The sequence below is a fragment of the Thermobia domestica genome, chromosome 8 (assembly GCF_964235325.1).
Source record: "Thermobia domestica chromosome 8, izTheDome1.hap1.1, whole genome shotgun sequence".
Classification (NCBI taxonomy): domain Eukaryota; kingdom Metazoa; phylum Arthropoda; class Insecta; order Zygentoma; family Lepismatidae; genus Thermobia; species Thermobia domestica.
In genome coordinates, this window is record NC_137461.1 from 9,237,967 (window position 1) to 9,262,361 (window position 24,395).

A 24,395-nucleotide genomic window follows, 5' to 3' on the forward strand; every position below is an offset into this window, starting at 1 on the left:
TTCTACGGTACTTTATATTCCTATTTCTCCAAGATCCATCTTAATATTGTCCTCCCATCTGTTCCTAGGTCGTCCTAATGATCGATTTCCTATTAATCTTCCAATCAAGACTTTGAAAGCGTTTCTACTTTTTCCATCCTACCTACATGGTCTGCCAATCTAAGCCTCCTAGACTTGATGACCCTAACAATGTTTGGTAAACAGTATGAATTATGTATTTCCTCGTTATGAAGTGTCCTCCATTCCCGTTTCTTTTGGGTCCGAATATTCGTCTCAGGTTCTTGTTCTCAAATATTTTCAGTCTATGTTCTTCCCTCAGAGTAAGCGACTATGTTTCTTAACCACACAGAACAACAGGCATTATTATCGATTTGTATATTTTAAGCTTCAAATTCCTCGTCAGGATTCGCGACGACAAGAGATTTTGAACCGAATAGTAACACGAAATCCCTGATTTTAGTCGACATTTAATTTCTTCGTGAATATGATTTTCCTCTGTTAATATTGATCCTAGATATTTCAAACTATCCACTTTATCAAAAGTGTTATTTAATATTTTAACGCATCTATAATTTGCTGTATTCCGGTCCCGACGCACTTCCATGTATTTAGTTTTATCTGCATTTACTTCCAAACCCATGTCCCTGCAAGCGTTTAATAAGATCTTTGCATTTCTTTCTATTGTTCTCCTATCATCATCTATTAAATTTACATCATCAGCATATGCCATAATATGGTGAATACCGTTCAGTTGTAGGATCTGGTTGCTATCTTTCATTTTCCTCATAGCGTATTCCAAGACAAAGTTAAATAATAATGGCGAGAATGCATCTCCTTGCTTCATGCCACTCGCGACGTGAAAGCTGAAGCATGACAGTTCATGTTGCCGGTTAAAAGTGAAGCAAATAAAAGGGAAGCATGGCACATTTATTTGGGAGTCCATGTTTGCCAGTTACCTTGATGTTAAACTTAGATAAAAGAATTTTCGCATTCATATCTAAGTTTAACATCAAATCTTGAAGCACTTTTGTAAGTACACTATTTACTAATTCTCAAAATAAAGGAATAGTTTATCAACTCTTCAGGTAGAAACATATACATATGTCCGAAATATCCAAATAGTTAGTAATGGGTTGACAGGAATTCGAGGTTGAATTCCATGTTTTACTGATATTTTCAGCTATAAATTTACAAAACTATTAGTCAAAAGCGAGTCAGTAAATTCAAGACGTTCTCAATGTTGGATGCAGTGAAGTGTCTCAATTATAAATTTTTGCGATATAAGGCAGCAACATTAATATTTTTAATTATAATCTCATTAACTTCTTTCTGTTCGACACAGTCATCACATTGTCCAATTTCTTTTGTCACACGTTGCTGCTTGTTTATGCAGAGCATTCACACCCACACGTTCTTGGGTATATTATCCTCATTTATAACAGAACATTTAGAGAAATGTTACCATTTGTCGCAGATATAGTTCAAAATTAAATTTTTCTTTACATGTACACATTTGACAAACTTACTGTTAACTAAAAACACCAGACACTGAGAGCATGTGACACCTACGGCCACCTTATCAGTCGTCATCTTTGTAGCTTTCTTGCATATTTAATATGCATATGCTACTCGTTACTTCCAAGATAAATGCTCCTAGGCTTTTGCAAGTTTTCTCGTTATGCAGGTATTTGAGATTAATGCTACATTTGAGATAAAACACCATTGATTTTTACAGCTTTTAGAAGAACTAGTTATGAAATTGGTATAAATTTCGGCAATTAGTGGGCTATTAGTGTATTGAGTTATTACTTGCTCGAAAGTAACATTTTCTTACGTTTATAGTAATTATAGTCAATAAATAAAACCTTGAGATGTACGAAAGCCTCAACAATATATAGGAACCAAAATTTCACCCAGATGCGCAATATATGAACCAACGACTCTCACATTAATTATACAGGACGGTTCATACAATATACTAACAAGAGAACAGTAAAGCAGACTTAGGGCACTCATTATTTCTTTCTAGAGTCCCTCCATGACTGAAAATGTGTAATGCCCCTTTGCAGCAAGTTGCTTATTTGATACACAGGAGTGTAGCCTAATTACAAAAGAGTCATTAGTTAGATTTTCTACCCAAGAACACTCGCTTGGGTTGAGATTTGCAGAACGAGGGTAGAAAGCATTTGCGTTAGGATATTTCCCTTGAAGAGGGCACCTTCAATTGCATTACTTATAGATTCGTTCACATTACGGATAAATTTTAAATCTGTCAAGAGCATAAGTAAACTCACCTGGGTATTGAGGTTGACCAAGTATACCTCCAATTGTTTCAGGTTGTAAACCTGGAATAACGGGAGTGTCAATATTTAGTTCTATTATCCATACATACATTAAATAAAACATAGTTACAAAGAGAGACGAGAGGAAGTATTTCGACTATACCGGTATAATTTTAGAGACAAAGTGAACGTAAAATGGTAATGAAAGCGGTTATGTTTCACACCTTGGACGCGTGAGATCTGGGCTGAAATTCGATTGTATTTTATGAGGTTCGAATTCCGTCTTAAAGCATTCGTCCACAATTTATAACATTTAAATTCAACGAACGAAAAATTCTTCTCTGTGAAAAGATGAAACATAATACTTTAGTTTCTACCATTTTAAATTTTGTTCTATATTATTAATACATGCCACACAATATCTACAATTAAAAGCATACATTATGGTGTGAGGTAGAAATGAATATTATATTTATAATAATGTTTGTGCACAGCTAATATCGAATAAAGCATACAAATTTTCAATGATACCTGACATGGGAGGCTGTTGTTTCTCCTCTGTAATTGGTGATGGAGTTTCTTCTCCTGTCAAAAAGTAAACATTTACGTCCATGAAAATGAAAATTTGGATTTTTTTAAATTGCAAAATTAAATAATGGGATAATTGAATATGAATAATTAGCATATTGTAATCACACAATCATTGCAATTTGCACTCATATTAAATTTATGAGCATTTGATGTAAGAGTATTATAATTCGTTTGATTTTAAGTATGTTATTTCATGCGAATGAGTGCATAGAACTCTTGCGACCTGGTGAATACCTATAATGATGTTTAACCTAAAATTTTTAATGTTAACAACGGATGATCTGACAGTCTGAAATACAGTATTTTTTCATTTCTTTTGACATGTTAAGTACTATTTTTAAATTCAAACTATGGAGCATTTTTGTAATTTGTATTTTCTTAAAAATAAAGTACATTCATTCTTAGTTACAACTATAAAACGGATAACACAGACTAAACGTCGTAGGTTTGTACTTTATGCACTTGTAGTGATAGTTTTATGAGGACATGACGTTCAGCGAGCGAGTAATCCAGGAAGCGTAACTTCAATGTCCTGTGTGTCAGGGTAGCTGTTTACTAGATGAAGCCCTTAATCATTTGCCTTCCTTAGTCTAAAGGGCATAATTGTGGGACATTAAAGTGAAATCTCGCATCTTGCTCTTTATGCTGTTCACAATAATATTATTATTGTTGCTGCTTGAATATGGAAATCAAGATTATCAAATAATTAATATGATAGAAAATTTTAAATTTAAGAGATTTTAAAATCCAAGGATATTATTTAACATTCAATGACGAAGAATACGATAAGTTTGAGAAAGCTTCCTCGTAAACCTTACCATAGTATCTGTACATGAATGGACTCTAGTGTTCTGCTGCAGATTACAAGGAGAAGTTTATTCTGCATTCGAATGCAATTGAAAAGCGTGTGCAGTTTTTAATTATTTTCGTGTTATATGCTGTTCGTGTGTATAGTATGATTAAAAAAATAGGGCGTAAATGGGAGTAAAATCAATACATTAACAGAAAATAATGAGAAAAAAATGTTCCAAAACAAGTTGAGGTAAAGAGAAGGTGGGTAAATTTAGGGCTTCAGTCTCTGCTTTAAAATTAAAATAATAAAGAAAATCGTTATTGATTGTTTGTTCGATGACTGAGCTCAAATCCCGGTGGCTAGCTTAAAGGTTAGCTTCCTTTCAGAAACAATGTTGTTGGAGACGTAGATCTGCAGCTGACGGTGTGATCCGAGCAACACGAAGTTTCGACGGGAATCGAACCTGAATCGACAGAACCAAAGAAACGTTTGCTAATTGTATAGCTATGAGAAATCTCAGTTCTTAGTGGGAGAGTTTCGTAAGCACCAAATTGCTTCATATCCCTCCTTAAACCGTAGGTGTTATTCTACTATGTATTTTTGCTCATTGGGACGTTAATCGTAAATCAATCCATCAATAAACTGGTTTGAAGGAGGAAGAAGAGTCAAAATATTCGGAGTACATGTAATTCGAATACCACGTTAGAATGTAGGATAACGTTTCATACAGCCACGTTGCTGCAAGAGACTCTAAGATCTCATTAACAAATCAACCATTCTCTACTACTGAAATCTCTTAATCCAAGCTTTGACAACACAGTATTAAACGAAAGTAATTACGTGTTTCAGAGATCGATTACACATATAATAGAACTCAAGTACTCTGATATTGACTACCTGTGATTATCTATTTTTATTGTAATTAACTTATCAATAACATTCCAGAAAAATTGAAAACAAGTTACTTAATGGGACTAGGACTGGGTGATTCCTTACTTCCCAAGCCATTTTACAATGGTATTAATGCGCATTTTGAAGAGAATATTACCTTTATCACAAAAGTTTGAGATAAGGAAGGATTTTTGAAAATATCTTGGAAAGGAACGTCAAAGATTAGTTAGTTTAACGGTAGGTTTCATGGCTTATGACATGGTTTTGTTTTGTATCAGTCTCAGCACTAAAAGAGGAAGTTAAACACTAAGGCAATTATAAAAAGTTTCACGTTTCATGCAATTTAAATGATTATTACTTTTGAAAATGAAAACATTCAGAATTTTTAAGAACTTGAAATTTATATTTTGATAATAAGTCGAGTCATAGTCTTGATATTGAAGGTATCACCTCATAACTTTACTTGTGAACCTGAGACAGAACTGGAAAAGTAATGATCAGAATGGCTGACCACAGGATTTAAGCAAAATGCCTCTCGTTAATGAAGTGGCGTTTAACTGTTCACTTAAACAAGATTTCCAAGTGTACTTTAAAATAATGACCTTTCTATTGCTGTAACCCAATACATGGTTTTGAATTCACTTAATGTAGTTGGTTGATTGAAGTTCTGAGTACGGCAGCGTGAGGTTACTAAAGATGTGGGTCTACAGTTCGTAGAACACGAACCATTGTAATCAGTTAAAGTTTCAAAGCTGTCCTGTAAGAAATTGAATCCTTCACCCCTTATACGAAATACTCATTCGCAAACCATTATACTAACGAGTAAGGCTTGACTAAGCTTATTCTGATTATCTTAACACCTCCCCATTATGCTCCTAGGCTAAGGAAAATGGTGAAATTGAGAATGGAGGAAATTGTTGTAAAAAATGGAAATGAGAGAAAATGAGAAAACATACAAGTGTTTGTTCGTTATAAAATATTAGTAGATCGGAACTGAAAAAATATTCCTTTTTACCTATACTATTATTTAAAAGAGGTTGATTAGGTAATTCCTTACTGCCCAAGCCATTTTAATATGGGTATTAATGCAAATGTTGAAGATAATATTACTTTTGTCACGAAAGTTGGGATAAGAAAGGATTTTTGAAAATATCCTTTGTAAGTGGACAAAGAGAGGTCCAAACTTTACTACAAAGATAAAATATTACAAACCATTGATGTTTGAGAGACAGAGCTCGGTATATGATCTCTATTAAAAATGAAAGAAGACATGATCCAGTGTTTTCAAACATCCACAAGAAAGAGAAACGCGGCTATACAAAACTTTACCACTGTTTAAAAGGAAGGCGTTAAAGGTGAGGATTCATTTAAGTTCGAGATCTCAAATTCAGTACATGTACGGTACTTTTAGTTTAAAATAAAAAAACACATATTTCAGAGTTTTTGAAAATAATGCTTCTAAGAGGGAAAAGAAGTCAATTTCGTTTATATTCGTATTTCCGTTGTTTATTTAGAAAGTGCGAAATGTGAGGATTTGCTAAACTTGGAGGTGTTACATTCTTTACGTAAACTATTAAAAATGAAGGATAACATTTATATGCGTGCGTGTGTGTGTACTTTAATATCAATAATCTTCAGGCACTATCACGTATGTGACAATTGGTACTTACGAGATAAGTGCTCTTGAAGTTTTTTCTTATGTGATATGAGTGCTATATTTCGAATTGACCGGTATTTGTTTCCGGAGGTTTGTTTTTTGAGAGAAATAGTAAAGATACCATTATAAATTTCTATTATTATCGTATTAAGGTATTAGTTGACAAAATGTATTTTTAAGTATATGGCAATTGTAGTAAATAAATAAGAACAACAGATGTACTTGCGCTTCAACACTAATTGTATTGCAACCAAAAGTTTGGTTATACCTACGATGCATGAACCAATAACTCTCACGTCAATTATAGAGAAAGTCTCACATAATAAATATACTAACACGAAAACAGCAAAGCAAACTTATCGTATTCATCTTTGCTCTTCTAGAGTCCTCACATGACTGATATCCATTTCGAGTAAACTTCGTTATTTGATACATAAGGATGTAACTTAATTATAAAAATTTCATTAGTCAGGTTTCTCAACCAAAGATCATTCGCAAGGCTCGAAACTGTGAAAATGGAAATAAGCCAATTTCCATTGACTATATCACATTCAATTACATTACTTATCGACTCCATCACATTATTAGAATGTTACCAACTTGTCAAGAGCATAAGTAAACTCATCTGGGTATTGAGACTGACCTAATATACCTCCAATTGTTTCTACTTGAAAAATCTGCAATAACGAGACTATAGATATTTTCTACATTAACGATACATACATTAAATAAAATATATTTAAGAAGGCAGATAAAGGGAAGAATTGTCATGATACTGATATTACTTTAGAAACAAAGTGAAGATAATGATAGTGCTTATGTTACGCTTCTTGGATGCATGAGACCCGGATTCAAGTCCGGTCGTATCCAATCGCACCTTAAAGTGTAGGTAAGAATCTTATAAAACATCGTTTGTAAAATTTGCGCTAAGCTTTACTTCAACATATCACTCAGTGATGGCAAAGATTATAACACTATAAATTCTTCCTTTTCACGTTTGGTTTGATATTATGAATATATTTCACTTAACATATACAACTGAAAGCAAACATCATGCCGAACATTTTAAACAAGGATATATTTATAATAATATTTTTACGTAATTAATATCGAAAAAACATTCAATTTTTTTACTGATACCTGATATGGGAGGCTGTTGTTTCTCCTCTGTAATTGGTGACGGAGTTTCCTCTCCTGTGATAAAGAAACATTTACATCCATGAAAATGAGTATTTTGAAATTTTAATATTACTATATTAAAACAAATGGAATATGTACAACTTCATTTTTTAATACAGAATCATACAAATTTTTACTAATATTAGAGGTATTACCATGTGATGTAAAAGTATTGTACTAGTCGGGTAAAAATAAGGTACCGCAAACAAATAAGGCACAGCAAACAATTTGTTGAACCGCGAACAAATTGCAACAGAAAGTCTGATACGTTTACTTACTAAACAATGTAACAAAAATGATGAAATAAAGTTTACCAATGCCGCTGTTGTTATAAGGCCGCCATATTGGAAAATTGCGCCATAATGGAAAGTAACTGTTATCAGAAAGTATATGAATTTTCTGACCCTCACATGTGATTCAAATGAGAAGTTCTTAATGATTGTAAAGATAATAAGACATACAGACATAGACTAAGGGCTGGGCGCTCGGCTCGACCACCGACGGCGCCACCATACGGGAAGATGCCAAACAGTCACTTTGCCCAGGTGAAAATTTTGCCTTGGTCTGCCCCAGATGTCATGTGTTGCTAATTGCAGCCAATGATATGTTCAGTTACTCCTATAACGATGACCACTTCAGGAGTTCAGATTAGAACCAAAGTGCCTTGTCACGTTACACCAATCAAAGATATTCAGGAAATAGCTCGAATTAATATCAAATATTATCCAGCACTGGCAAGTGAATTTCGACTTTGACATACCGCCCAATAAAAGAAATTATAACATTTACCGATACAACTGACGGCATTGACTGAATGTGGAGCATGTCTCATGCTTTAGAGCGTCCTGTTCCCATATGGCATGGTACATGCCAAATCCTTCTAAAAGAAGATCAACCAGGGAAGTCATATGTAACTTTCCTTCCCATTATAGACTTGGACCCATATGTCATTTGAGTCTTGCATACAGTCTACCTTGATGTTCGTGTATGAGCACGCCCTGGAGAATAATGGCATTTCAATACTGACATTCAAACCAGCTCCTCTTCCATAAAGCACTGGGAATTATAGTCCATTGAAGAAAATGGTTATATATCTGGGTGGACTTCATCTGTTGATGAGCTTCCTGGGATCCATCGAGCACGTCATGGCACCATCTGGACTCAACGATATCTTGGAACTTATCTATGACATCAGTGTTATGCAGCATATACTTTCTGGGAAAGCAGTGGCAAGGGCGATATGTGGACATCTTATAATATTCCAATCTTTCTTCACAATACTTTCCAAAGAAGTCATTGACTGTGAAAATAATCCAGCTGTCACTGTTCCAAAATCGGCATTTTAAGATATGTTTGAATTAAAGAAGTTTCTAGATGAAACAGAGGCAGTTTAAAAGTAAAAAGAGAAGATTTGATTTTTATATAATTCTTAAAACAATACAGGACAGCCTGATTATGGCATCAGTATATAAAAATGGTAAATTATGTTTAAAAATTCATAAAGGCTGAACGTTCTGGAAACTGGTTGATGCTTTTATCAGTTGTGAAGGACATACTTCCATTCTTTTCAGCAACTATAGATAAAGCATACACTACAATTTGTAGATTGTATCTACATAATACATTGGAGTTAAAACATTCATCTCCTGCTCTGTGCCGGAAGTTCTGTGTACGGTATCATGTTGTCCGAAGAAGTGATCGTCTCTGAGGTGGACTGTCAACTGACTTGGTAATTGAGCAGATGCTGAGGAAAACTTTGAAAAGACGAGGAGGTTGACTCATGGATGAAGTGTGACAGAACTACAGAAAAGTTTGTGGGTTTGTCACGCCCTCTCTTCGCTTAGAAAAATGAAACTATGAAAGAGTTGACAAGCACGAATCTTAATATCCGTGAGTTGTATGTGAAAGCAAATGCAAAAATGAAATGAAATGAAATCTTTGAGTTTTATGTCCCACGTTTATGTCCCACGATTAGGCTAAAGGAGACGGTGATAATGAGTAATGAATGAAATGGTGGAATGAAGAAAGTGGGAGGAAACGGGGGAATTCCGAGGAAACTCATGCATACGGTGTTTGTCCACCACAAAATTCATTGGCAGGAGTTGGGAAAGCAGATGCAAACAAGCAAGAGAAGGATCAAGCAGATGCTCAGAAAGTAGTATATTTTTGTCCCCCATGAACGCATTTGACAAAAAAAAAAGCCTTTGAGTAATGTTGTTATTGATGTGGCTGCGGACAATAGTGTTAATTCTGAACAAGCAAAAAAGATAGGGAATATTATTTTGAATGAGGTGATGGAACACAGTTTCTGCATTTTCGTTTAAGAAACGCAAGAAGGTTTGTACCATGGATGTTAAGTGTACTTTACATGAAAGACATGATGTTGTTCCCATTAAATACCAACCTTTGTTTCAACGCCTGTTGCTATGTGCGCAATCTAACAATTTCGACTTGCGGGAACGGTTCAGTTATGAATAGTGCACTTTTCCAGCATCACTGTTTGATAAGGAAAGCCTTATGCATGAAACACCCAAATCCCAACTTGCGCATCTTTTACGGAAATATTCACATTGTGAATCCCTTCTTGATGACAAAGTGCATTACATTCTTGACGGTGGTTCACTTTTACATCACATTCCCTGGACACGAGAAACATTGTTTAGTGATGTGATTAATAGCTATGTCATGTATGTTGAGAAGAAATAGAAAAATACAACTGTTGTTTTTGAGCGCTATAATCGTGAGGAACTGAACACAAGGTCCCAAACCCATCAACACCGACTAAGTGCTGTAGATAGTCCCCCTGTAGTATTCTCACCAGAAACAAAATTTGTCTTGAAAAAAACGTGTTCCTAGCTAATATTGCAAATTTAAAATGTCTTCAGTGCCTTGCAGAAAGATTAAAGTGTATCGGGTGTGATTTCATACAGGCACAGGGTGATGCTGATGTGACACTTGCGAAATAACACACATACTGTTTCCCTATGCACTGCTTGGCTGTGATACAACTTCAAGGTTGTTTTCAGTTGGTAAAGTGAAGTGATTACATTGCTAAAGATGAGTTCAACAAACTTGTTTCCATGTTTTTGAACTCCACTAGTTTAGAAGAACACCAGAAGTAATACGGCTGGTGTGACAGCAATAGCCACGATATATGAAAAAAGGAAGAAATCTTGAAACATGTTCGTTTTCAAATTTTCACTCAGAAAGTAACTAAATCATTAACTCAAATGAAACCGTGATGCATGTGCCTTTCATTCTAAAAGAATGTGTCATCAGGCCTAGTCTTGGGTGGGAAATGACCTAAGCCCATTGCATTGGGGATGTCAAATAAATGAAAAATTGCCGGTTTCAGTAAAAACATCTGAACTTCTAGCTCCTCCTTTCCCTTTTCGATTTATTAAATACAGCTGTTCAACTATTCAACGTGCAACTCCCAATGTAGTTGCGAGAATCAAGGACTGTATTGCACTACAGCTTGCACAATCTGTCGTGGTAACAGTTGTTGTAACTATAACTAATCCCATATGATAGTAAGTGATGATAATTTTGAGAACTGATTTTTCATTTAAATTGCATTCTGAAAGTGAAATAGTGCTAATACAGTACAGCAAAAGTGTTCAACTACAATTAATTGGCAATTTTACTTTGAATATTTCATTCACGCATTCTGTATTATTATTTTTTTTACAACTGTACTGTACCTGGGAAAGTATATCTTCATCTCATTGTTCTCTCTCTGTGAATTTTGTTTCTATTGTGTAACTACGTTATATGTATGATAAATGTGTATTCATATGCTGAGATTAAAAATTCATGTGGTAATCATCATATGATCTGGGGAGAGGTTCTTATTTTCATGGAATTTAATATTTTTATACAGGTTTGTAACATTTCACATCCAATTTGAACAGAAGTCATTGATTTCCATGTCATTTAGGTCTACGAGAAGGAAATTCATAAGGAATATAAAAATATTACACTGGTAAATAAGAAACAAAATTTAAATTTCACATCTGAAATAAACACTTCTGCAATTTACTTTTGACAAAATATTCTAAGCCATGTTACTCCATAACAAATCGCGACAAAAAACCTGACACAGATGGTACGTCCAAAACTTAAGTAATATTGCTGAGTTTGTTAATTCACAATTCTATTTGTTAATTCTGTTAATTCACAAACTTTTAAAATATTTATGAATATTATATTTAAAAAATAGTCTTTCTTCATTTTAATTACAAAAATTCATACCAGCAACTTTAGCTCATAAGGTGCATGTAAGGATGATGTGTGTTCCGGCCTGTCATTATCTTAGATAGTCCTCACTTACATTGCAATTGGCTGCAATTTGTATAAATTGTATACATTAGATACAATTTGATTACTTTAACAGCAACTATCAAGAAAAACACCTTCATAGGTCATATGTTAGTCAGAAAACGCACAAAGTTTCGGAAAACTGTTAAATTCCATCATGGCGGCAATTTCCCAACATAGCGGCCTTATGACAACAGCGACATTGGTAAAATTTATTCCATCGTTTTCATCACATCTTTTCTTAATAAGAAACAACTGTCAGACATTCTGTTGCAATTTGTTTACCGTTCGATCAAAAATTTGACTTATTTTTCCCAACTATAATATGTTTGCTTTTAAGTATGTTTTCTCGTGAGAAATGATTGCGTACAAGGTATTGCTGATATGATTATAATGATATTTAACTTATAATTTATAACGTAAACAATGCAAGATGTGATAGTTTGAAATCCTGTATTTGTTGCATTTTTTTATATGTTAGTTGCTATTTTCGATCCGAATGAATTGGATTTTTTTTTTCATTTATATTCTCTTAAAAGAAACTATGTACATTACTAGCTGTAACTATCAAACGAATAACACACGATACACATTGTAGAATTTGTTGTCCATGGATTTATGGTAGTACAACGAGGACATGAGGTACATAAGTTATCCGGGTCGCTATCAGTAGCGTAGCGTGGTATTCCGAAATGGGGATGCCAAAGTTAATCACTTGTGCGATACAATACTACTAAAATTAGCAATACATAGCTATACCGATGGGAAACATAGGGTTATAAAAAAATACGAGGTAGGCCCCCTAATTGATGGCCTAGTGGGGCATACAGAAGCAAGTGCGTGGATTACGTTACAAGCCAATAAGCAATTGTCTCAGCTTCTTCTTGCCACTACCGTTGTAACGAGAAAACTCGGCCCCACTGTTGTATAAACCTTGTTTCCAGCATAGTTCCCATGGGCAGCTTTTTTCTCCCCATACCATACTTCAATCTCGTTCTTGAAAACGTCGCCCCTACAAATTTGTCATCTTGGGTCCGGAACTCAGTCCCCCATTCGTGAATATAGTCCTGAGTGTATACTATATAATTTGAAGATGCAAATAGAAAGCACTTAAACCAACTCTGGGGGCCTGTTTCTCTGTATGTATTTCGTTGCCAGATATCCAGATACTGAAGGCAGGGGCGCAGTTCTGTTTTCAACATTCGGGGAACGGGTAAGACCGTTTCCATTTTTCTTAAAGCGATGTTCAAAATATTCATGAAGTTGAAAAACAATGCTGTGGAGGATCAGAAGAACATAGTTATCTTTAACATTGGGAGGAGGGCAGATTTGAGGGAGGAGAGCATATTTGAGACTTATTCTGGAGGAGGGGAGATGAGACTCATATTACGGTAGATGATTCTGATTTCTGAGGTGAACCTGTTGTATATTATATACCAGGCGATGTAGATGAAGTTGTGATACGTATCAGTATTACAAATCAGTACCGTGAACACATTCTGAAATCTGAATACATGCATATTTATAATTGATATGTTTCTATTTACGCATCCACAATGATATACATTAAAATGTTAGGACACTTGTTATGTAATAATATAAATAATGACTTTCCAAAATTATGAAAAAAATCAACTATGTATGGTGCAACAATACTCTTATTTGAGCAAAATGATGATGATCTCAGTAGCATTATAGGAATCGTTACAGGAATTAAACAAATACTTGAAAATAGACTAACAATAATTAATGACAATGAAATATTAAAGAATACGATTCTTTTTTAAAAATGAAACAAGTCAAGGGACCTCAATTTCATCTCACTTTCCTTTGTGGCATTCGGATACAAATCATCACAATTTCAAATCGGATGGAGAGGACATGTCCCTCTCATCTCCCCGGAATATGTGCCAATGACTGAAGGGTCAAAGCAATCTTTGCGAGGGGCGGGGAATGCTGGCTCTCTTGGTCTACCAGATCGGTGACCTTGATGCTTGTCTGTGTGAGCTCCCTCAAAGAGTTCCTGGCCACGCCACTGGACATACTATGTATTTATGATGAAGATTAATAGTTTGCCTTTAATTACAATTAAATTACGATGCATTTAATTACGATAAAGCATAACTATTTTTATACTATTATTTACATAACCGGCATGCTTCAAAAAGGCATTGAAGTAACCATTTCTGTTTTGTTCTGTCTCCTTGATGTTAGCGCTCGTACGTTCTGTACAGAAACTACCACTTAGTTCAAGATATATAGAGTTGAAAATACTGGAATACGCCAGCGTATATCTAAAGCAAAATGTTGAGTTGTAAGGGGTGTAGAGGAGTGGAAAGCAAGTAGTTGCGCATGCGCATTCGACAGAAAGCAGACGAAAACCCCGTTGCTTGTAGTAGGCCTGGATGCCTGAGGAACATAGCACACGACAAAAGGAAAGATAGAAAATGTGTATCTGAGTGACCCGCATGCGTAGGTTCCGCTTGTCAAAGTAAGGCGAGAGAGCATATCCAGAAGATTGCAGTGAAAATAATTGTGATAATTACAAGTAAACAATTTATATACAAAGAAATACGTATTTTTTGTTATTAACAGGGGATGCCGGGCATACCGGCGTTCCCTTACACTACGCCGCTGGTCGCTATGCTGTTTTGCTTCGTAGATGTTTACCAGGCTTACCTTTTCTAGTTGTTTTCTTTTCCAACATTATAAAGCCAAAGCTTTTAACATTCTTGAGACGTGTGTGGCATACAAGCACGTAAAATCCTAACTTGTAGCTAAAGTCATTCTTAATTTTAAATATATAAAGAAGAAAAAAGCTAAAAGCTTCTCTGGATAATGCTTTGGAAGTGAATTGCTCATGAGAGAAAGAATTTAAAATGTATGATCTTAAAAGTAAAGAAATATTGAAATATTAACATTAAAAATTATTATTGATTAATAGTGAAATTCGTTATTTCATTTTGAAACGCAAATGTTCTTTTTTAAAATAATAAAAGTGAAGCATAGCACACTTTACTTATCAGTTCATATTGGCGGTTAATAGTGATGTATGTTGTTTAATATTAAAACATGAATGTTTTATAATATGTTAAAAACAATTTCGTACGTTCCCTGAAAGTCCATATTGCCTGTTACTTTGTTGTTTAAATTAGATGAGAGACTTTTCACATTTCCTCACTTATGTTGAACAAGAAAATATGCAACACCATAGTAAATACTCCAGTTACTAATTCTTTCAAAAAAAAAAAAAGAATAGTTGAATCATTGATCTGAGAAACGTCATAAGTCAATATTAACAATAACGTTGTAGGTCAATGATTTGTGATGTTCCTCAACTCAGGGACACTTGCAGCTCGATATTGCACGAACTATTAGCGCGACTTCTGATATATCTCATCCCAACTGTGTAGCTATCCTTCAAGAATCAAAGCTGATTTTCTGTAAAGTCATTTCAAAGCTGTAAACTCATTTTCGACACATGGCTGCTTATGACGTTTCTCAAATAAGCGATTCAGTTTATTGACAGTTCATTCAGAAACACCCTTACATTTACATATCTCCGAAATATTCAAAATAGTATGTAATAATTTTAGAGGAATTCAAGGTTGAATTCTATGTTCTTTGAATTTCTTTTTCTGTCTATGCAATTTCAATCGTTGGGTTGAGTTGAGTGGAGTTCAACTTTGGGTCTCTTTCAGCAGTAATGCTATATGAGACGTGAACCTACAGCTTAACGTGTGCTCCGAACCACACGAGCTTGGAACCACATCGAAAGCGGGTTTTCCACACCAAAGTAAAGTGCGCTAACCGCGTATATAATTTCAGTCGTGAGCCATTTCAGTGTTAATTTCAAATTGAACGCGAAAACAGTAATCTGTATTTTGTACGAGTTTGTAATTAGTATTAGAAACGTAAATTGTAACGTAAATTGTATTGAGGTTCTCCGAGAGTTCCTAACAATGTTTCTTTTTAAGATCTAAAATGTATGTCCGTAATAACTATAGCAAGAGTATCCTCGAATATTTTTCTATTAGGTACTCTCAATAATTAACCAGATAATTGGTGTCCAAAATCTAATTAGTTTGTTACAGTGATAATTTTACAGAAATCGTTGTCAGACATCAATAAGCAAATTCATACTGTTCTCACTGTTGTATGCCAAGAAGCATCTCAAAGTTTGTTGGTGATAAAAAGCCAGCAACACATCAGATAATATTTATGAGCGTATGATTACTGCGTATGGTGTTGAGTGCATGTCTTGAACACAAGTGTATGAATAGTTGGCTCAGATTTGAGTTTGACACACATTATATAGGATGTGGTGAACGCAATACACTTCTCGTCACAAAAATCCAAGACTATCTTCCCGAGAGTAATTCCAAGAAATTGAACCTAGATTCTTGTCTCTTGGATCTGTGTTTAGAGGTATGTTTATGTTCCCTTCATTGTGACAAGGAACTTATGTAGTTTTACAAGAGCAATAAATTATTTTCACGTTGCCGACAAGTTAGTATATAATTGACATGTACTTAGGTAGAATACAATCATAAAAGTTTACAAAAAGAAATATACATGTGATATGTAGATAGATAAAAGTCAAGACCTAGCATACTGGGTGATACGAAATGCTCTAACTTTGTAAGAGACTGGACAATCTAGAAAGCTAGATACACACTGATAAAACACTTCCAAACCAATGTTTTCGTGCCTTAATGGTTAGCGTCATAAAAGTCTGTAACGCTGCTTATTTCAGCATGTGTTGGACGATTATCTGCTGGATTATTTTAAAGTAGAGAATGTGTATTTTATTCCAACGAACATTCATTTATAATGTATCATGTATGGATGCAAGAAAATCATAAATACGTCACAGCTGCGTAATACCGGAACTTGTAAATCACATATATTAAACAAATTTACAAACCCCCTCATGTTATCCGTAATGTGCCCGTGGTTTCCGGTTCGGTTCTCAGTGAGTGAGCAAGAAAAAATAATTTCAAAATAATTTCCTTTTAATAATCTTTTGTCTTCTTTGGTCTAAAAACACAATCATTGAGCCTTAAACTAAACAAAAGTAATTTCCCTCTCTTTTCACGGTATTTTAGCTTTCTTTTTTAATAACTACTTTTTGTCTCTAACATATATTATTCAATACAAAATAATTTGGAAAAATGTTAATCAAGAAAATATTTATTCAGTATTTCGAACACTTGCACAGTATTTCATTATGTAAGGAAAGAAATGGCCACTAAATTATATATATATATATATATATATATATATATATATATATATATATATATATATATATATATATATATATATATATATATATATATTGTATTATAGGTTACTTAAGCATTTCATAACTTATTAGTTATATTTACCAATAAAATGTTGACGTTAAACACTATCTCTGAAATGTTTGTAAACAAAAATGCACTTGACACCAAATTCGATGCGGAGTTGTAACATAGCGTTACTCTTTTTGTTCCGTACACGACAGCTCAGTGGCAAAGCATTTACCTGCGGTGTGTGAAGTCTCTGGTTCGATCCTGTTAAATAAGTCCGTGGTGGACTACATCGTGTCCATGAGTTTTAGAGTTATGGTATTATTTTCTAACATAGATATTAACTAGACTTTTTGTACTTTTCTACTACGCTCATTTTAATATTCTGATGAACAAATTACAAAGCACTACTTTATTAATGCATAGAGAAGTTTCTTAAATCAAATGTTGAAGATCCTTAAATATCTAAAACATGGAATTTTAACTCGAATTATAATATAAAATTGACAGTATTATTTACACCACAATTATTAGAGATATACAAAATATTTTAAAATGCCATTATTAATTATAATGACATAAAAATAAGGCCGTACCTGGAGATGGTCTCTGTTCTTCTGGTAAAGTTGATGTTTTTTCCGGACCTATGTAAATGTATTAATTTATGATATTATATATTGTGGTATCCTACGAAGAATAATTTATAAAGATAACCAAGAAAGTTCTGTCTCTCTTTGTGGTTTTCTGTGTTCAATTGGCGAACGTCAGTTGTTGGTGTGTGTATATCCAGCATACTACCTGGTTGTGGCAGTTCAGTTACACGTGAACTTGCGTAAGGACAGAGTGAAGATGGGATTTCATAGAGCGTCATAAAAGCATGTATGCTATACAAGTTCAAACTGGGGTAAATCACCGCTTCAGCGAGGAGGAAGATATGCCAGGCTTTTGGAGAGGTAGTTGTGACTACATGGAAACTGCCGCGGTGGTTTAACAAGATTAAGGACAGTGACGAAGCACTCCAAGAGACACCACGTGCCGCAAGACCAACACATGTACAAAATGAAAATCTTCAGGCAGCAGTGAACAGTGAACAGACATGTGTGGAACTGGGACACAATTCAGTGTGAGAGGAGAAATCATTCGAGAGGACCTCCATCAACCTGGGAAGCACTACAAGTTGGGTCGATGGGTTCCACGTGATTTGACTCTGGGTCAGAAAGCAACGCGAACAGAGACCTGTGTTTCTTTGTTGTCTCGTCTGATGAAGGAGCTACTTCTGGACACATTGTTGACATGTGATGAGAACTGGATCCTCTGCGATGCTCCACGGCGCTATCATAGGGTATCATCCCATTAACCAGTTCCAAAACACATGAAACCAGCACTGCACCAGAAGAAGATCCTCCGATGTGTTTGGTGGACTGGTTGCAGCATCGTGAATCGAGAACTGCTACCAGCTGGTCAGAGCATCAATACAAGTGTGTACTATCAGCGGTTGAGCACATTAAGGGAAACCCAAAACTCTGGAGCAGGCACTGCTGAATTGAAAAGGGGTCCTTCTGTTACAGGACAACGCTAAGTCGCACTTGGCTTGGGTGACCCGAGACATCATTCTACGCCTTTAATAGAAAACACTATTGAATCCGCCATACTCCATGGACATTGCACCGTCCGATTATCACCTGTTCAATTCCTCGGACAATCATATTAGAAGGCGACAGCTCAAATCGCTAGTAGAGATGCAAAATGCACTTGATACTTTCTTCGCTTTAGGCCCACTAAGCTCTACCTTGATGGAATCAATGGCCATCCAGAACGTTGGCAGAAGATCGTCGATAATCATGGGGAATATATTTGATCTTCCAGGCACGTCTTAGCTGATATATCGATGTTGGAAAGTGGTAGGTGAAAAAGCGACAGACCTTTCTATGTTACCTTTTAATTTAACATATATGTATAATAGAAAAATATAATTTAAAATTCACGATTTTGCAAATCATGCAGAAGTCACCTAGAAAGGAAAAACTCTTTTTAATCCCACTAGTGATAGGGATTAGCTCCCTTAGGACAAAAGCGAACACTTGTAAACATTGTACTATAGTATGTTAGTGTAAATGCTAATTTGTCGTGATGATGCCATCTTTCATTTCTTGGAGGAAGGCAAATGGACAGTAGAGATAAATTTTTATGGAGCTATTTTATATTTGTGGCATATTAATTACAGATTACTTAACATGCTTGACATTACAATTCATGTCTGAGGACAGTATGGTTGGAGTGGTCAGCTCCCTTGTCCCCACCTGAGATAATACTATTTTACCGTAATGTGAAAGTAAATCTTCAACAATTGCTTGATACATTTGTTGCAAAAGTCATAAACTTAAATTATGATTACCTTATAGTTTAGCTTAAAATTTTATGAGTGTGTTTTGTAAGCTCTCATGTGTAAACGCATTTGTATCTCACAGAATGTCAAACTTTTAGCTCGGAGGTAGCGATATTGTGGGTTATAATTAGGGATGGGAAAAAACGTTTTTTTAATTTAAAAAACGGTTTCTGGGAAAATCGAAATCCGGAAAACCGACATTTCGGCTTTCTCCGAAACTGGTTTGATTTTTCAGGGAAAATGGTTTCCGTTTTCTCCAAAAACCGGTTCGGCTTTCAGCCGAAACCATTTTCGGTTTTCTCCAAAATCAGTTCGGTTTCTTCCAACACCAATTCGGATTCTTATCGAAACAGGTTTTGGTATTCTCCAAAACAAGTCAGGTTTTGACCGAAACTGCTTTCGGTTTTCTCTAAAACCAGTATAGATCAAACAAAAATTCTACATAAATTGAATGGAAATTTATCGTTTGAAAAATCGTACCTGGTAACTGTGAAGGTGCAGGAGCTGGCCTCCCTTTACCTGTAAGTATACAAAAAGTATTGCTGAAAGCAATCATCCATACAATATTTTCATTCTGGAATTATAAGGTAATACAAGAAATCGAGGAACTTCTAACAAATAAGATATTTGAAGGGATTAGTTCTTATCTCACAATAGTAACTTGTGCAGATACGTGACAAATTAGGTTTCAATCAGGAATATATAGCAAATTATAAACCAACATATATTTACATCGTGCAGAGTAGAAGAAAGTGCAACTTTTAGAAATACAAGCTGTACGAATGTGGGAAGTTCTGTAGAATATCTATATCTGATCGTTCGTGCTTCTGTCTGTCAACAAGCATCAGAGTAAAATTGGTTTCAGATTAAAAAATTGATTTCCTTGACATCGATTCAGCCTTCCAACAATGTCTTCTGTCCCCTTATCTGTATCCTACTAGTTCTAGATATTCTATCTGTATCCTAACCGAAAAAATAGAAATCAACTGATACTCCCAGTTTCAATCTTAATTTCGATACAGTAAGGACAGTAGGCGATAATGAAGAAAAATGCTTTTGGGTATTTCGCTTCTCGATACTTCGACACACACAAAGAAAGCTTTCGAAAATAAGCGTTAATTAAATGCACCATTTTGACATTTTTCCTTTGTATTAAAACCGAAGTTTGTTAAAACCTGTTATGTTATTGCAACATTTATTCCTAAAAAGCATATTAGTAACGGAAGCAACTACTGGTCGTTTTTGGTGTAAATAAAATATATCAATTTTATAATTATATCAGTTCTTATTATTCTACTGAAACCAGTGACACTAAAGTCTGGTATGACCTTGTTTTTAATAGAGACTCAAATATACTAATTGTTAAGAGATAACAATAAACTATTTTTGATAGCAACTTGGCATCAGAAGAATGTTACACCTCCCAATATATTCTTTTACTTTAACTGAAAATTACCTATTTCCGGTTTCAGTATTTGGTTCAGTTAATGGTCTACCATAATTTTAAAATATAAAATAAAAATTGATATTCTAATGTTGGAATTAAATCACGTTAACCCTAGTCAGCTTCAAGACTGGCGTATAGATATAGGGTACTAATTGATATTCTGGAATAAAACGTACATTGCCTTTAAACGTATATGGTATAACTATTTTTAAAGATATCATGTAATACTTTGGTGACAACATCATGTCATTTCCTTAAAGGATACTAACAAAAAATAGAAATTATTGATATTCCGTTTTATATGAAAAATAGGTAATCTCTAGGACCGTCAGAGTTAAACGCATTTTACTTTTTAACACGTTGACAATTCCCGTACCGTTGATTCATTTCAACTATAAATCTTAGGAGATGTACTTAAGGACAATGTACACAGTATATTCTCTTGGGGCAGTAAAATGATGAACAGCGGTCATCTTTTTACTCTCCTACAGAATTTGTCAAACGGTGGTTATCAAGCTCTTTTGCTAATTATTACAAATGAATTTAAAAAAGTGAAACGTTTTATAAAACTAAACGTGGAATATGATTTGGTTATGGTCTATTTATTTAAGAATACAACAGACCTTTTGGGCCAAATTACAGTATTCTGTATAATGTTCTGAAGTGCTTCAACAGTTCATCTCGCAGACCATTTGCAGACATACTACTGATATTAAATCTTTTATTTATTTATTTATTTATTTAACAAACATAATTCTAGACACACCTGAACACAATTTACACTGGGGACTTCATTAGTACATTCGTCCTAGTTTTTTGACAAAAAACGAAGTTTGCCAGCCTTGTTCTTAAGCGATGAACCTGAAGATTAATCTTATTCGTTAGTTCCTAACAGCCTATCTCATTGCTAATGAGTTTGAATAAAAATATTACATCTACAATGTTTCTCCTTTGCTAAGAGTTTCAGAATGCAAATTTGCTACTAAGGTAGTACCTGAATCAAATTTCGGGTAGTGACTTGTATGTTTGTAAGTGAGATACCTTAAGAATTAAGTCTGTATCGTCTTTATCTGTTTTGTATAGGTAACATGATTCGGGTTCCATATTTGGCTGGCATACTTTACTTTCCACCACATGAAAGATGTTTATAACGCTTGAACACATGCATCGTATTGAAGTCCCTACCTATTCTTACTATCAAGTCTAAGTTTTTGCATGCTTCATACTTGTATTTCTTGTATGAGTTTTAAATGACAAGCAGCTACCATAGGTTACACTCAGATCTCTCACTGATTCTGTTTTCTTAAGTGGAGTTCCTCCTATCGAGTATGGAAAAGTATACGGATTTCTTCGTTTTGTAAATGTCATATATGTATATATGCATTGTTTATATTTAACCTAAGACCATGTTCTTGGCAACATTCACTTATATTATTTAGATCATTCTGCAGCGTTTCTCAGTCTTGTTCAGATGTTATTAGCAAATAGATCTTTAGGTCGTGAGCAAACAATAATTTATCACATTTCTTGACACATTGTGGCAAATCATTAATAAATAATTTTAAAAATTGGAGGACCTAGATCCTTGAGGAACTCCAAAGTATACCAGCTTTGCCTCTAAGAGAAAATCTTTGTAAAGTACTGCTTGTTTTCAATTGCCCAAATATGCGGCTATCAGCTATAATGATGACTTCTGAAAGTTGAAGGACTGAAGTTTACTTAATAGTATATCATGATCCTCAGTCTTAAATGCATTACTTAAATCTGTATATATATATATATATATATATATATATATATATATATATATATATATATATATATATATATATATATATATATAAATCAATTTGACCATCTTTATCAAGCGTAGGGACTACTAGATCAGTTAATTGTACGATATATATCTATCAGAACATATACATCTAGAGGAAAGGAGGTAAACATGAACATGTATAAACTGTGAACAATTCCTAGATTTCACACGCTGCATTGTTAAATTTAAATGCATCGGACCATTCAAAAACTTATGCATCCTCAAGTCAACTATACAATTTTTATAGTTAGTATTCCTATTATAATTTCTATTGAGCTCATATATATCTCGAGAAGTAATGTTACTCCCAATTTTCATTGAAAGGAAAGTTACAAGTGTAAATTATTTACATTTCTATCATACATGTCTTCAATTCAAATGTAAATTTGATAGCATGTATGTGTCTTAAATACAGTTTGTAAAAGACAAAAAGTTTGTGGATTGCTTTTATTTTATCAAAATAAGGTAAAACATATCAAGATCAAGATAAGGGGTGACTACAACATAATCTCAATCCACTTTTCCGTACCGAAAGGATGTCTAGACTCAAACTATGAACAGCACAATAAAACCTTCGGCCTTGAGAAATGTCAGAAACCACTTAACAATTCTGATTTTCCAACAACGTAGTTCTTAGCCCATGTTCTCCCAGACCCGCTCTTCCCTGCACTTAATCGTCCAGTTACTAATATTAAATGAAAACGGATAATTATGAGTGAACTAACAATTTATGGAGTAAGACAAAAGCAAATAATGTAAAATAACATAATGATGAGCTTTCCCTCTTCTGTTCTCCGTGCCTGAACCACAACATTTGGAAATTGTATGTAGTGTTAGCGCACATTCGATACTCTGTCGTAGACTTATCTTCGACATTAAAAGTATCAATGTTGGGCAGTAATGTTAGTAAGAATACAATTCATGTAAACATCCTGACATTATAAAGGTAATCAAGAAAAATCTGTCATTTTTTGTGGAGGTAGGTCATCAATTGATCCTCACAACGTGAGTTGAATACGAATGGAGATAAGACGAAAGTTAGTTGTTGGTTTGGAAATATCCAATATACTATCTGATTGTGGCAGTTCAATGGAAAAGTGAACTTGCGTAAGAACAGAGTGAACATTGGGTGTCCACAGAGAGTTATAAGGGAGTGCATGCCGTAAGAGGTCAAACTGGTGTCGAACACTGCTGCAGCGGGACGAAGATATGCCAGGCCTTTGGTGAGGGTGTCGTCAGTACGCGGACAGTGCACCGGTGATTTAACAAGTTTAAGGTCGGTGATGAAACACTCAAAGGTACACCACGTGCCGGAAGATCGACACATGTAGAAAATGATCTTCAGGCAGCAATTGAGTTCTACAGCAGGCCTGGGATATGTGAGGAACTGGGACTACAATTCTGTGTGAGTGAGAAAAATTATTCGGCAGCATCTCCATCAGCATGGGAAACACTCCGAGTGTTTGACTCCAGGCAAGAGGGCAAGCAGACAATTGTGTTTTTGCTATCTCGTCCGAGGAAGGAGCCATTTGTGGACAGTATGTTGACATGTGATGAGAAGTGGGTCCTGTACGAAGTTTCACGGTGCCGTCATCATTTGTTACCTCAGAAACTGGTCCCAAAACAGCCAAAACCAGCACTCCACCAAAAGAAAGCTCTCTTGTGTGTTTGCTGGACTGGTCCCGGCATCATGAATCAAGAACTGCTACCAGATGGTCAGAGCATCAATGCAACTGAGC

At 34.7% G+C, this 24,395-nt stretch overlaps 1 protein-coding gene across 1 annotated transcript in view; it reads right to left on the minus strand.

Annotated features, from left to right (window-relative positions):
- The window catches only part of LOC145692677 (uncharacterized), a 1,521,027-nt gene that overhangs the window by 1,028,867 nt on the left and 467,765 nt on the right, over window positions 1–24,395 (minus strand). The window contains exons 110-114 of the mRNA XM_081768059.1: window positions 19,874–19,912; window positions 17,604–17,651; window positions 7,355–7,408; window positions 2,814–2,867; window positions 2,295–2,345 (exon numbers count right to left, since the gene is read on the minus strand). Of these exons, the coding sequence (XP_081624185.1) occupies window positions 2,295–2,345; window positions 2,814–2,867; window positions 7,355–7,408; window positions 17,604–17,651; window positions 19,874–19,912 (246 nt within the window). The remainder of the gene's footprint in view (window positions 1–2,294; window positions 2,346–2,813; window positions 2,868–7,354; window positions 7,409–17,603; window positions 17,652–19,873; window positions 19,913–24,395) is intronic.